The sequence below is a fragment of the Lipophrys pholis genome (assembly GCF_963383615.2).
Source record: "Lipophrys pholis genome assembly, chromosome: 17".
In the NCBI taxonomy this organism is placed as follows: domain Eukaryota; kingdom Metazoa; phylum Chordata; class Actinopteri; order Blenniiformes; family Blenniidae; genus Lipophrys; species Lipophrys pholis.
This window is the reverse complement of record NC_137643.1, coordinates 14007480-14021340: the sequence shown is the minus strand read 5'-3', so window position 1 is coordinate 14021340 and position 13861 is coordinate 14007480. Positions and strand designations below refer to the sequence as shown.

Here is a 13861-nt window from a genome sequence, read left to right as displayed (position 1 = left end):
AGGCAAATATACGAACAACATTTACTTTTCTGGGAAGTGGCAGTCAAACAATAGTTTATAAATAAATGTACCTGTGCATGAGACCATGTAGTGCTTCATAAACAATGTGTCTGTGAGACTCTTTACATCTCTGCATTTACTCCGTGTTAATCAGGCGACATGTCCTGGGTGAAGTCTGCCTTTACCCATCAGCTGAGATCAGTTTCTGTGTCTCACAGAAAGAGCAATAAAATCAATCAAATGTAATGTACAGAGTAATTTCTGCATTTACTAGTGTCTTTTCCTGGAAGAACTTACAGGAAGAAAGAATTAGTAGACAGAGGGGCGTGCAAAGAAGCACAGCTTTGAATGTTGTTGGGAACAAACAAATCTGGTAATTGACGTGTGGCCCAGCAGCGGCACTCTCTCTTCCTTTTATTGTAGAGCGCAACACATCCGGCACATTTGACATTTCATGAGAATAGATCATGTGGATTGTTTCCAGAGGTGCCCCGGTGTCTCTTTGATTTGGCATATTGATTCCACACAGTGTACAAGCACTGACGAAACAATCAAATCTTTGTCATTAAAACCTTTTTCTGTTCTGCTTGAGTCAAATACATGGCCCCCTTAAGAACAGTTGAGTGGAGAAAGAGACGGAGCATCTGAAGCAATTAGGTGGACTATGTTGTCTTGTCCCTGCCTGAATGATATCACCGAATCGAAGTAATGCACTATAGGGACGTTATGATCGGTTGCTTATTGAAGTTTTTGTCTTTGGTTCCCTTATTGAGCGAGGGACCACACTCTCTCTTACACACTGTAATGTGAATGTAAAGACCCGATCTGTGTGGCGCTGTCACACTAGCACTTGAGGCACATAGACGCAAGAGTGGAAAAACGAGTTTGAGGCTTATTTGGGCTGTGAGCGATAAAAGATGTAAAAACAGAAAGGTTAGAAAATTCTCAACTTTTTATGGAAAACTGTCAAAACAGAAAGCTGATGATAAAAGTCACAGTAAGAAAGTAAGAAGAGAAAGTGGATGGATGTGTTGTGTCTTTTACTTTGAGCGAATGGGGGAGGGAAAGGTTGGGAGCGGTGACAGGCTGCTCCAGGCAAAGAGACCAGTTTGGTTTCAACCTCTATTAATGGAAATACCATGCACTCCCAGTAGGCTGGGATTTGGGTATAAGGCCACTGGGCCACACGTTCCCCCACTGCCGGCGGGGGAAGCAGGAGTGGCTGGTAATTGAGGAACGTTCTGCGTGATGTCCCTCTCTGAGGACAAAGTACTGAGAGCGATGTCGCCTTCAAGGAGAGAAGCCGTCTTTCACCACAATGAGCCCCAGCATCTCAGCGGTGTCCATCCCTTGCCTTCGCCTTCCTCTTGTTTTTGTGAGATGTTGCTTTCGTCCCTCTTTTTTTTTTAACAGTGTTTTACAATCAGTCAAGTGGCCTCATTTCACCCTGACTTTACACTTTTTTTTTTTTTTTCTTGTCGGAGCAGGAGCTGAGTTGCATTTCATTGGAAAGTGTTTATTTAGAAAGCTCATCAATCTATACATGACTTGTCAGCTGATTGTTGGGATTATACTTTTTTTGGGGGGGGGAATGAACAAAAGATCCCTCATTTAAAAGTGATGTTAGTTTTTCAGCATTTTTCTTTGCAATTTTTCTTCCATAGCTTTTCATTGTCATTGCCTTTCCCTGAACTTATGTGCACTTTTACTAGGTAGATGAAATAACCATATGTGTTTTTATTGTTTTAGTTGATCCAAACACAAGCCGTCTACTAGTTACTGTTAAAGCTCTGATGAATATATCTCCTAGACCTCGTTCCCCCATCTGTACCAAATAACAGCATTAATCAGGTGAATTGGCACCAATCGAGTAAGTAAAATCAAACATGACGATAGGCTTTAGGGGCTGAAACACATGACTGCTAGGGAAGGAATAATGAGTATTTCTGTAAACATACTGTACAGTCTCAAAGGCCCAAACTGCTGCCTAAAAAAAAGCAAAGACCAAAGTAAGCAATCATGCTGATAAATGTGCATTTCCCAGCTGATGATCAGGGGGAAATGAAAATGTGAATGGCAGAGGCGAGGTGGAAGTGGGGAAACTTCAAAAGCGAGTGGCAAGAGGTGTGTATGCGTACACGATATTGCTCACTGCTCATGTTGCTTGAGGAGAATAGGACGTGGTGCAGCCTGTTCTCTCTATAGGTAGGATGCAGGGTGGTGATAGATGGTGCAGAGGAGATGGAGCTTCTCCCCAGGGCTCGGTAGGAGGCTTCATTACCCCTCGCGCTGCACCAGATCTGTAATTCTCACAGCGAGAAAGTGCCACAGAGCATACTGGAGCCATATGCAGGAGCACAGCTGATAAGAACTGTCCGCACGTCTCCTCTCCTACGTTCAGATGATTTTCTCTCTCGGACTCTCCCTCACACTTTCAGAATCCTTCACCCTCACTGCTTGTAAACCTTCTTTATCGCTTTATTTATTTTTACTTTTGCTTTCTATATGTATACCTATATTAAGTGTTTGTCCCACTTTCCCCATCACCACCAGCTTTCACCCCGCAACCACTCCATCCCTCCTCCACTATGCAAACACTCATGCAACATATATCGAATGTCCTCTTTGTCCCATATTCGTGTGTGTGCGTGTGTGTGTGTGTGTGTCCAGTGGGGATACACGACGGCAAGCCCCAAATGACGGACTGCTGGTGGAGATTGCCTCAGGAGCAGGTGCACAATGGATGACATTCACATCACATCTGCAGCTCATGAAAGTGGGGAAAGGTGTGCAAAAAGAACTTAACATTGAGTTTAAAATTGAAAAACCAATAACTTTGAGTTCAACGACACACAACAGGAAATTTAGAGGAGATTCAGTTCAAAAAAGAAGAGTTTAAAAAAAATCAACAAAACAAGCACACCTAAGAGCGGCTGCCTGATTGCTGGAATTGGTATATTTATAATCAAAGGTCCTGCATCAGGAAATCCTCATGAAGATCACAAAGCAGAAATGTTTACAAGCATTTGTCAAGTTCTGTTGTCAAGTTCTAATTATAGAATTTGAGAGCATTTAAGCACTCTCTAATGCTGGGAGGACACGACGCATGCTTCTTGTCACCCAGTGCTCTGTATTATTGTAGATTATCATTTTTTTGTGAGATTTACTGTCTGTAAAAAGATGATTGCACCCTGCACCTCTCTTTCACACTTGTTCTTTCACTATCTTTATATATTCCGAGTGTTTTCAAAATATATTTCATGCTTATGCAATACTTGATTACTGCTTTGCAATGACGTGAGCATGTGTTGTCTTCATTCCTTGATACAGTGCCTACAGAGGAAGGTGATACTCTCAACCTGGAAAGAAACATTGATCTCGCAGTCATCAATAGTTGTAATGTTCTCCTGTGGATGAAATGAGAACACGCTTTGCCTCAGATAGTGATTTTTCCAATTTAAGCAGATATTATTTTGTGAAATGCTTTTGCATAATCATCCACTTGTCTCTGGCAAAGCCTTTATGAAATTTCTGACCTCCCTATAATTAAATAGTATTTCACTTGCAAGAAATTTAAGGTTTTTTTTCAGTCCTGCAAATGTAAAGTGTCTCGTAGGATTTCAATGGAATTTGTGAGTTTGAATGGGCCATTTCATGACCTTATGTATCTCCATTCACAGCTATTGCTCAGTAGAGTTATTAATGCTCAGATGGTCAGTAAATGAGTGACTTCTGATTCAACTTCAACCTTTAGACAGATGCCCTCATACCAATGTAAAGCTTTCTTTGACGTGATGCATAATCCATGGGTGAATCAAATGCTTCATGCTTCCCAGTGCAACAAAGAAATCTCACATCACAGCTGATACGAGGCTCTTCTGCTGCAAAGCTGTTTTTGCTTTTCACCAAACACGTTAGTGCATCTTGTGATGCTCCTCAGCCCATCGTCAGTGTTTTGAGTCTTTCAGGGTCACACTTGCCCAGGTTGACCCCGCCAAGGTTAATCAGAGAGTGTTCAGGGGGCATTAACTTTGTCACTTTGATTTATTCATCCATTGAGTGGTTTTCTCAGCTGCTTGTTGCTGATGGCTCTGCCCAGTCTCAAGGTTGCTTCATGAAAGAAGTGACTCCCAAATCCTCTACAGCCGACTCATAGGGCATGCATCGCCTCATACACAACAGGTGTTCATATGGGGACTTTTTAATTTTATTGCCCTCTTCCAACTGTTACAATGGAAAAATCAGTCTCTTGAGTTTTTGTCCTTTGTTTCTTGTTGACCTAAAGCTTGCATGGAAATACAAAACTTGGACCTCACTGACCCAACATATGTTTCGACTTCTGTTGAATTGTGGAGTGAATTTAAAACACATGTACCTCGTCACTTCTCATTTGTTTGTATTACCATTCGAAATATACACTTGTCTTGTATTTTTCCAGAGTCAAAGACATCCACAGCCATGTTGACTTGTGATTTCAAAATACTGTCTAAAACCTTTTCGAACACATATTTTTAGTAAAGAGAAAAAGATACTCTACATATCACAGGTCTGAATAAGAGAGTATTCAGTAGTCACCCCTGAAGACAATCTAATCATTAATATCCAAATTGGAACTTGACTATTAAATATAGGGTTAATTTTGTCCATTGAAGCTGAAATGTACAAATAGATTTCAAAAAGCCACGTCAGTACTCTCAGTTCCAATGTACTTGAATAGAAAATGTTACAATGGTAAATGTGTGTGAAGCTAAAACAGAAATAGACCATCTGCTCCCTAAAAAAAATTGTCTCCTTGGCTTATTGTTTTTTGTCTCTAGGTGTCCGTGGTGCACCTGTTAAAAACTGTGCGCCTGCTTCGCTTGCTACGCCTGCTTCAGAAGATGGACCGATACTCCCAGCACAGCACCGTGGTACTGACCCTGCTCATGTCTATGTTTGCTCTCCTGGCCCACTGGATGGCCTGCATCTGGTACATTATCGGCAAAATGGAGATGGAGGCCAACGCCTTCAACTGGGATATCGGTGAGTACCTGCATAGTGATGCCAAGTGCTTGCTGACATGTAAAAATATCTACAAGCTCACAATTAGTCAAATGTAGCAAGCGCCTTTGTTGTTTCTTTCGGCACGCTGGGAGTGCTTTTGGGCATTTCACCAAAATCAGTAGGAGCACTGTCAGACATTGTTGATCTGTGGGGAATTAGATGTAATACAGTATGAATAGAATTGGTACGGTTATGTCCTTAAAACTAAATATTTAGTTTGTAACTGCTGATTCACCAGTAGGCACTGATTACCACAAATGGCAATTTTTTATATATATATATATATATATATACACACACACATTATAAATATATCCGTTTTTTTCTTTGCTGTGCAATTGTTTATCTTTGCATATGTAATTGGGGTAACGTTCAAAACAGATTTAAAGGCAGTGAATAAAAAAAAAGTAGGACATATGACTGTTCAGTTCACAAAATATTATCAAGGTCAATCAGAGCTCAGTGATGTGCAAAAGTGATGGAATAACAGCATGCTGCTCGCTGTTTTGTTGTACATAGTTGTTGGTGGTGGTAAGGGTTACAGTCGGTGCCCACATTACATTCAGGTGATAGATGATAGAGAAAAACAGTAACAAAAGCATTCACACAATGGAGATTTAAAGCAATAATCAAGACTTCTTGGTGCCTTTTCAGCAGAGGGAATCATCATTTAGCTTTGTCAAATGCTGGATCAGCATAAAGGAAACGTTGTGTGTGTTTATTAGTATAAATCGAAACAATAAATGGCTCCTGTCTCATAAATGGCTCAGTGCATATGCAAACAATACAGCTAAAATATTGGAGGGTATATTGGTAATCTACCATTATAAAAATCATGTGTATATTTTATGTGGAAAACTCCACTTCGCCTAGGTTTTTCAGACTCAAATTCTACTTGATCTGGCACTTGATGAGTATTTCAGTATCCTGGTGTACAGCACTTTTATTGCTCATCATTTTCAAATCAGCATGGTTACCAAGAAGATATAGATGCATTGAAGCAGCAGTTTTGTTAAATGTTTTGGGGTCTGAAGTTCTGTAGATCATCATGGATTTATTATTGACTTTTAGGCCTTTAAGAGAGAAATGTTCAGTTCTGAGAGAGTACGAGGGGAAAAGAAAGAGGATGAAGCATGTTATAGAAGTATAGATTTGTATAAGACAGTGTCATAATATTTGCAGTCCTCACAGATCAATCAAAATGACGCTGCATAGATAGAGATGTGAAACGTGGTATTGAACTGAGAGGTCTGTGAATAACTGTGTTGTATAAGCTTTTCATTAAGTTGTCATGCATTGGAATATGTGTTTATAACTCAAACACGAAATTATCCAGTGTATAATCCCTTCAATCTTCTTGTAAACAAATGTTAGTCAGCATTGATTCTTCTTCTAACATGTTAACATGCCTATCTTTGCATTGTGGGAGATATTTATAGAGCACTTTAAAACACTTTAAAACAGCTGCGACTGACGCCAAAGGGCTTTACATATTAGACACATAATAATAACAATAAAAGAGTGAGCAATAAAACAATAGAAAACAGTGAAACAAAGTATGAAATTAGCAACAAAAGCAGGCGCAGTCTCACATGGTTAAAAGCCAGCGAATAAAAGTGGGTCTTAAAAAGTTTGAAAGTGGACAGTGACGGTCAGTGGGAGCACAGTCCACAACAGAGGGGCTGCAACAGAAAAAGCTCCGTCCCCTCTGTGCTTCCGTTTGGACCTCGGTACCTCCAGAAGCAGAAGGGTAGAAATTGTATTATGTGAAGTGTCTGTAGAAAATTCCCACATGAGAACAAAATACATACGAGAGTTGAATCATAGCCTTCGTGCTGTGGGTTGGTCCTGCTAACCACTGCACCACTGTGTGAATATGCTTGATTTCAACAGCTACATTAAACCTGTTATTTCTTCATTGATTTTTATTGATTCTCGCTGTGACAAGAACAGCAGGTGTGAGTTTCTGTGTTAATGCCGGTTAACACAGAAACTCACTGTTTGTGTGTTGTATTTTTTTAATCTCTTTGAATTGCTTGACTCTCCCTATAATTAATGATGGAGCCTCCTGGTCCTATCCTTCCTAGCTGCAGGTCACTCGTATAATGAGGCCCCTTGGGCTGATCTCTGGTCAGTATCGATGAGCTGCGCTGGTTGCAATTCCCTCAGCCCTGCGTCTTCATAACTGGTTCCAGGTCAGCATTGACTGGGTCATGAGAGCGATGCAGATTTCTCTTCACCAATTACTGCATTTCAGTGTCATAAAATAACAGGTCGGTACATGAAGCAGGATTAATGTGTTGTATCCTAATTATGCGATTCTGATGCTGAAGTGAGGCAGCTATGAGGTGCTTCCATCCAATTACCATTCATCAGTGTCTGCAGCAGATTCTCCTGGGATTAGCTGTGTGTCTCCACACTGGACTGACCAGAGATCACTTCTGGTGTGTAAGTTATTTGATCTGCTTCCAATATAAAAGCCATTGTTCTGGAAGTGGCATAGAAGACAGGTGAAATTATGCTCTTTGTGTAAGGAATGTGGGGTTTTTTCTACATACAGTCATTATCCTATCTCATTAAACATCGGCCAGTAATTAGTGGAACTGCTGGTTTTATGGTCCGGGTGTTGGGAAGGGAACTAACAGCGTCAAATTACAATTTGCATCCTTGAGTGTGACACTTTACTGGTCTTACTCCTTGAGAATTGGTGATTTGTATACTATACAAACTGTATACTATTTGTATATAGAAGATGTGAATGCACTGGATTAGGATAGTGATACAGAGCTATTCCCAGCCTTTACACCTTTATATTACAGCACTGATACAAAGCTCATCAGTATCAATCACAAACATATGAAACACGTTTTTTTTAGCTAGAAGTATCCTGACCTACATTACACTCATGTAGAAGCTCTATTGAGACACTCCATGACACAACACAAGTGGCACTGACATTTTTCCAATTATATTCTCACTCTCTCTTTTTTTTGTGTATCTGTGGATGGTCTGCTTCATTTTATTGGTTGTACATAAAAGTCTGGTTTCCACTTGCGCCATAAAAATGTTGTTAGTCTTGCTTAGGTTATGTTGAGTTTTTTCTGGATTGCATCCTATTTTCACATTATGGATAAAAAACAAAATAAAAAAAACAGATGATTGTTTCTTGTGCGATTCGAGACGATCAGAACAAAGCAGACTTTCACAGAAGTACGCAGACGAAACAAGACGGAGGGGCAGACTGAGGGCTTAAACACACTGGGAGGCAGGGATGACGAGACACACAAGGCAACAATCAAGGGTAATCAGGGGAGTGGAGGGAGGAGGGGCAAAGGGACACCGAACTTATGCAGGGGGTGTAAAACATACATCAGGGAACATGAGGGAATACAAGACATAAAGACAGGGCAATTGAAAAAGATAATAGGACTATCACAATAGGTAGGGAAGGAGGGAGGTGGTTTAGTGGGTAAGTATATATAGCACCAAATACAACGCAGTCATTTCTAAGTGCTTTTTACAGAAAGAAACCCAACAAATCCACATGAGCGATGGTGGAAAGGACAAACTCCCTGGAGTATAAAGAAACCTTTGCAGAACCAGGCTCAGAGGTGGTCATTTGGCCAATTGGTCAATTACAATAGATATTAAGATAGGTTGGCCAGTCAATTGGTATGTAAATGGATAGATGAGTCGGTGGATTGGTCATTCTACAGAGTTAGATCGCTTTGTCAAAGTGTATTAAACATAGGTAGATTGGTTGGTTAGTCGGTCAGTTAGCAGAGAGAGAGGGAGGTTCCTGCTGGACTTCTAATTTCAGTGCAGTGTTATTCTGATCTACATACCAGGTATATCAGTTACTGTTTAACGTGCTTCCAACCGTTGTTTTGTTATTTTCGCCACCCTAAAACCAGGATGGCTCCATGAGTTGGGGAAGCGTCTGGAGTCGCCGTACTACGCCATAGGAGGAGTTAATGGGACTGGGAATGGTCCCCCCATCCGCAGCGTCTACATCGCTTCGCTCTACTTCACCCTCAGCAGCCTCACCAGCGTGGGCTTTGGCAACGTGTCGGCCAACACAGACGCTGAGAAGATCTTCTCTGTTTGTGTCATGCTCATCGGAGGTACTACATAAAACATGTAATACGATCGGGACGTACGTTTATATTTTTACCATTTCAACAAGATAATCAACACAATGAGATTGTTTTGACTAGTTGTGAGTGTTTGTAATTTAGAGACCGACGTTTCTCAGAAAGTGTGATTCGCCTCAAACTGAGTTGTTAAACTTGTTTTGGTTTTGTGGGCCGAGGAGATGCCATCGTGGCCATATTCTCCCTGTGGACTCTCCCCACTCTGCCTCAGCTAAATGCTAAATGTCTCTGTCTGCCCGCGGGCGGCCCGACACACCACATAGTCACATGCTTGCACAAACACACTCGTCCCATCCCTTGTGGGACAACGCAACACAAATAAACACAAAGCACCCAGTTGTATTTTCAACAGAGCAAAGGTCAACTCCGAAATGTCTGTGGACAGAATTTAATTTGTGTCTCATTAGAAATAAGTGAATGTTTTAGTCGAGAGTTTGGATGAACTATCAAAACTGGCCGAATAATTTTACTCATTACTATATATTTTTAGTAACTAATAGAGTAATTTCAATACTTTATAATGAGATGAGTAGTATTCATAGTCACTTGCACATTACTGACAATATCTACCTACAACAGAAACTATAGATATATGGCAAAAATATGGCTGCCAATAGATGTTTCCATCAATGCACTATAATTTATTATTAGATCTTTATTCAACTCGGTAAATCCCATTGAGATCAAATATCACTTTTTCATGGACCCACAGCCAAGTCAGTAGCAACAGCACAGCATGATAATCAGAAAATGTCGCTGACAAACTAAAGAACGAAAGAGTTTTATACTTTTAAACTTGATTACAAGCAGTTAATTTTTATAGAAATAGTATCAAACGTAATGTAAAAATCAGATAAAAGGATCTCCAAAGATAGCGGAAGATATATCTGTAGAATTCTTCATGACTCCAATGCTAATTTGAAAACCTTTTCTGCAAACTATTGGAAAACCTGATATCCTAATGTCCCTGTTTACCACTGACCTAGTTTGAACAGGCAGGCGGTCAAATCCCATATCTTCTGTAAAAGTTCAGCTGAAATCTACTGTTGATCCTGAAAGACCCCCCGCTGCCCCTCTTACTACACTCTGCCCCAGATTTACACTGAAGTGCAAACATGAATGTTCCTCTGCTGCCCCCAAGAAGAAAAAAGCACCTGGAGGTTTTTCTATTTTGGTTCTGTCTCGACGGTTCGAGGTCTATTTCATTAATGCTTCATCTTCCAGATCCTGTCTAACGCTCCTTCATCAATCCCTCCTCCTCTGCCTCCTCTCCCCTGCAGCACTGATGCATGCTCTGGTCTTCGGTAACGTGACGGCCATTATCCAGAGGATGTACTCACGCTGGTCCCAGTACCACACCCGAACCAAAGACCTCAAGGACTTCATACGAGTCCATCACCTGCCGCAGAGCCTCAAGCAGCGAATGCTGGAGTACTTTCAGACAACATGGTCGGTCAACAATGGCATCGACTGTAATGAGGTAAAAACAACCTTCAGTCGTCTTTGTCATCGGGAGAGGTTTCCGTCAACAACAACATCTCATGCATACACTCAACTTAGCTTTATCCTTTGCTCTTTCAACATGCTTCATTTGTATTTTACTTCCTCAACAGCACAGCAAAGAAAGATCAATAATTCATCTCAAAGTTCACGTTCCCCTCATTCCTCACATTTGAGCTCATCATGGGGTGATGATATGATCGATACAACATGATCCCCACTGTGTAGCTGCACGAAGCTGCCCACGGCACTATCTGACAATGAAAGGGGAAAAAAAAGGACATGGCTTTTTATGCATATATTATGTTATGGATTACATACACAATATTTTGATCTGCTGGGATAGTCCTCTGTGCACTTTGAACTTTTGGAAGTTTAGTTAATCTCTACTCCTCTAAGCCATTTTCTTTAAAGTACATTAGGCTAAGGTACCGGCTGGAATGGAGGCCTATTTAAGAGTGTTTACAATTACAATGGAGATTAATACGACCTCTTAAATTGAGACACACAGACCCACGCAGACAAAGCAAGGCTTGCAAATGTGACAGGGTGGCAGTTTAAAGAAAGCACAAACAGAGAAGCGGGATGAACGACGCCTCGTCTCGAGAAGCTGGAGGAAATGGAGGGAACCATTCAGTAGTCTAATAGTAACTTGTCCCTCCAGGCTGTGAATGCCTGCGAGACAGCTGTCAGAGCGCAGAGCAGGGCTGAGATGGAGTGATGGTGATGAATCCCAGGCAGTTGAATTATAGATGGGCCTGTTGATTAAAGTCAGCCTGACTCTGATGACTCATTGATCAACTCTATGTGGCGCTGAGCTCCAGATTTGTTTGTCCTGACAAGGAGGTAGGCAGAGAGACGACGTGCAGGGTTTTTCCCCAATTGTGTTTGTTACTGTATGTTGCTCTATGTGAGGCATTTATATGCAAGTGTAGAAGTTTATCTCTTTAAATAATTCAGTGATTTCTTTTGTTTGTTCACTTTAGCCTCATCTCTCCTCCGAGGCTCTTGTTTTTATGTGAGTTCTAATTCAATGCGGTTTCCGTTTGTACCTAAGGTTGACAATTAAATCTGAGTTAGCCAAGGCGATCATTGTAATGATTGAATTGCAGAAGAGTGTTTTCAGGGCTCCCACGTGCGTCGCACTCCTTATTGCTATCTCTTTGCTCGGATGTCACTGTCATTTCTTCTCCCACAGCTGCTGAAGGACTTCCCAGACGAGCTGCGATCTGACATCACCATGCACCTTAACAAGGAGATCCTGGAGCTGTCGCTGTTTGCCTCGGCCAGCCGCGGCTGCCTGCGCTCCCTGTCGCTGCACATCAAGACCTCCTTCTGCGCTCCCGGAGAGTACCTCCTCCGGCAGGGCGACGCCCTCCAGGCCATCTTCTTTGTCTGCTCGGGGTCAATGGAGGTGCTGAAAGACGGCATGGTGCTGGCCATCCTCGGTAAGATAAAGAGATGAAAAGGGACTTCTGTTGAGCGGGACTCTCCCTGTGATATTATTATAATTCTACAAAGGATATCCTCGCAGCAATATTCAGAATGAAGCTCTGAGCCGCTCATTGTGTTGAAGACGGCTCAGTAAATGAGGTCTTTGTTCATAAACAGCAGCATTACAGTGTCCTAAAGGCTATAACTCATTCTTGGAGCATATTGGTATTAAGCTCATTTCTAACGGAACATACACAAATGTGAAGCTGTTCCTCTCTTGTTATGTATGTGGCCAAAATACTGTATATATTGTCCTCAAAGATAATATCAAGTTCAGTGAAGATAAGTGTACATGACATGCAACATGTTAGTCTCTGCACATTGTGTCATATCACACCCTGGTAGTAATTACAATTTTTACACGAGGCTTTGTAATCAGTCCACGATCGAGTTTAATCCGTCTGCTTGTCCAGCCCATTTGATCAGCCCGGTTCTCTGGAGTCGGGTTATTTTAGTGAGTCTAGTCTCAGCCACTCCGTTGCCGTTCGACCCAGTTTCCTGCAGCTTGTTGAAATCAGTCTCGGTGTGGCACTCGGGGTCAGAATTGTTTGCATTTCCACTAAATGTGTTAAAACTAATGCTTATTTTGCTAAAGCGCCTGCTGAATCTGCTATCAGCTGCCGACACCGACTTCAGTGTGAGCAACAACAGAAGGAGAATAACGTGATGCTTGAAAGGTCCAGTTCAGGAGTTGGATAACCTGACGAGCAAATCCAAAAACAGCAACGTGCTAAAATAGGAACTGGCCTTTCATTAATCAAGGCAGGAGACACAGAAACACATGCAGAAGCTGCACATCAGCTCAAACTAAGAACGGATGTAAGTGTGTTCGTATTTATCAGATAATAATAAGAATGAGTGTTATATTAAAAATCGTTTGTTCTTGCAAGAGTCATTATATGAACTTGCAGCGGAAAAAAAAAAATCCTCAAGTACTTTAAAAAGATACTCGTGAAGAAGACAGCTAATTTAAAAAGTTGTCGATTACCTCCTGAGAAAGAACTGATTCAGCTGGGAAAAAGGTTTGTAGGAGAAAGTTTGTATTTAGAAAGGTCTCATCAAAAATGTCTGATCAGTTCAATAAACATCAAGATGAACCGCAAAGTCACTTTTCAACAACTTTCAAATGAACTCTTAAATGCTGCATGTGTCTTAATATTATCAATATCAGTGCAGGAAGTTTGTTGTTGAAAACCTACATTGCCATTTTAATAGATTTGTGTGATTTTATTCGTGGTTTTTTCGCTACTTTTTCAACATGAAAAAAGTTACTTCCAGAGATTGTTTTGGACTTTCTTTTGGTTCCTGTTCTCGTGTCACCATCACAACCTTCTGAAAGCACATGAGCACAAATTGTACTTCTTTTCACTATGGTCAGTTTTTTGAGACACGTATTTATCCAAGGATTTGTACGGAATAAAACTGACGCATAATAACCATTTCAGTTGTATTTTCTACCACGCTCTGTTGTATAATGCAGCCTTATATTGTCAGTGTTTTTTGTTCTTTTGCTTTTATGGCATTGTGTGCGTGTGCGTGTGCGTGCAAGGTTTTTGTGACTATGAAGTTGGTGGAATTCTTTACTCCTGTACAGAAAGGCGTGTGCGTGTGTGTGTGTGTGTGTGTGCGTGCGTGCGTGCGTGCATACGTGTAGGCCTGATGGGCATTGC

The 13861-nt window shown here is 41.2% G+C and overlaps 1 protein-coding gene across 1 annotated transcript in view; it reads left to right on the top strand.

Annotated features, from left to right (window-relative positions):
- Positions 1-13861, top strand: part of kcnh8 (potassium voltage-gated channel, subfamily H (eag-related), member 8) — a gene marked incomplete at both ends in the record, with an annotated part of 48755 nt that overhangs the window by 22860 nt on the left and 12034 nt on the right. Inside the window, 4 exons of the mRNA XM_080485140.1 lie at positions 4818-5022; positions 8958-9167; positions 10478-10677; positions 11896-12145. Coding sequence (XP_080341266.1) covers positions 4818-5022; positions 8958-9167; positions 10478-10677; positions 11896-12145 — 865 coding nt within the window. The remainder of the gene's footprint in view (positions 1-4817; positions 5023-8957; positions 9168-10477; positions 10678-11895; positions 12146-13861) is intronic.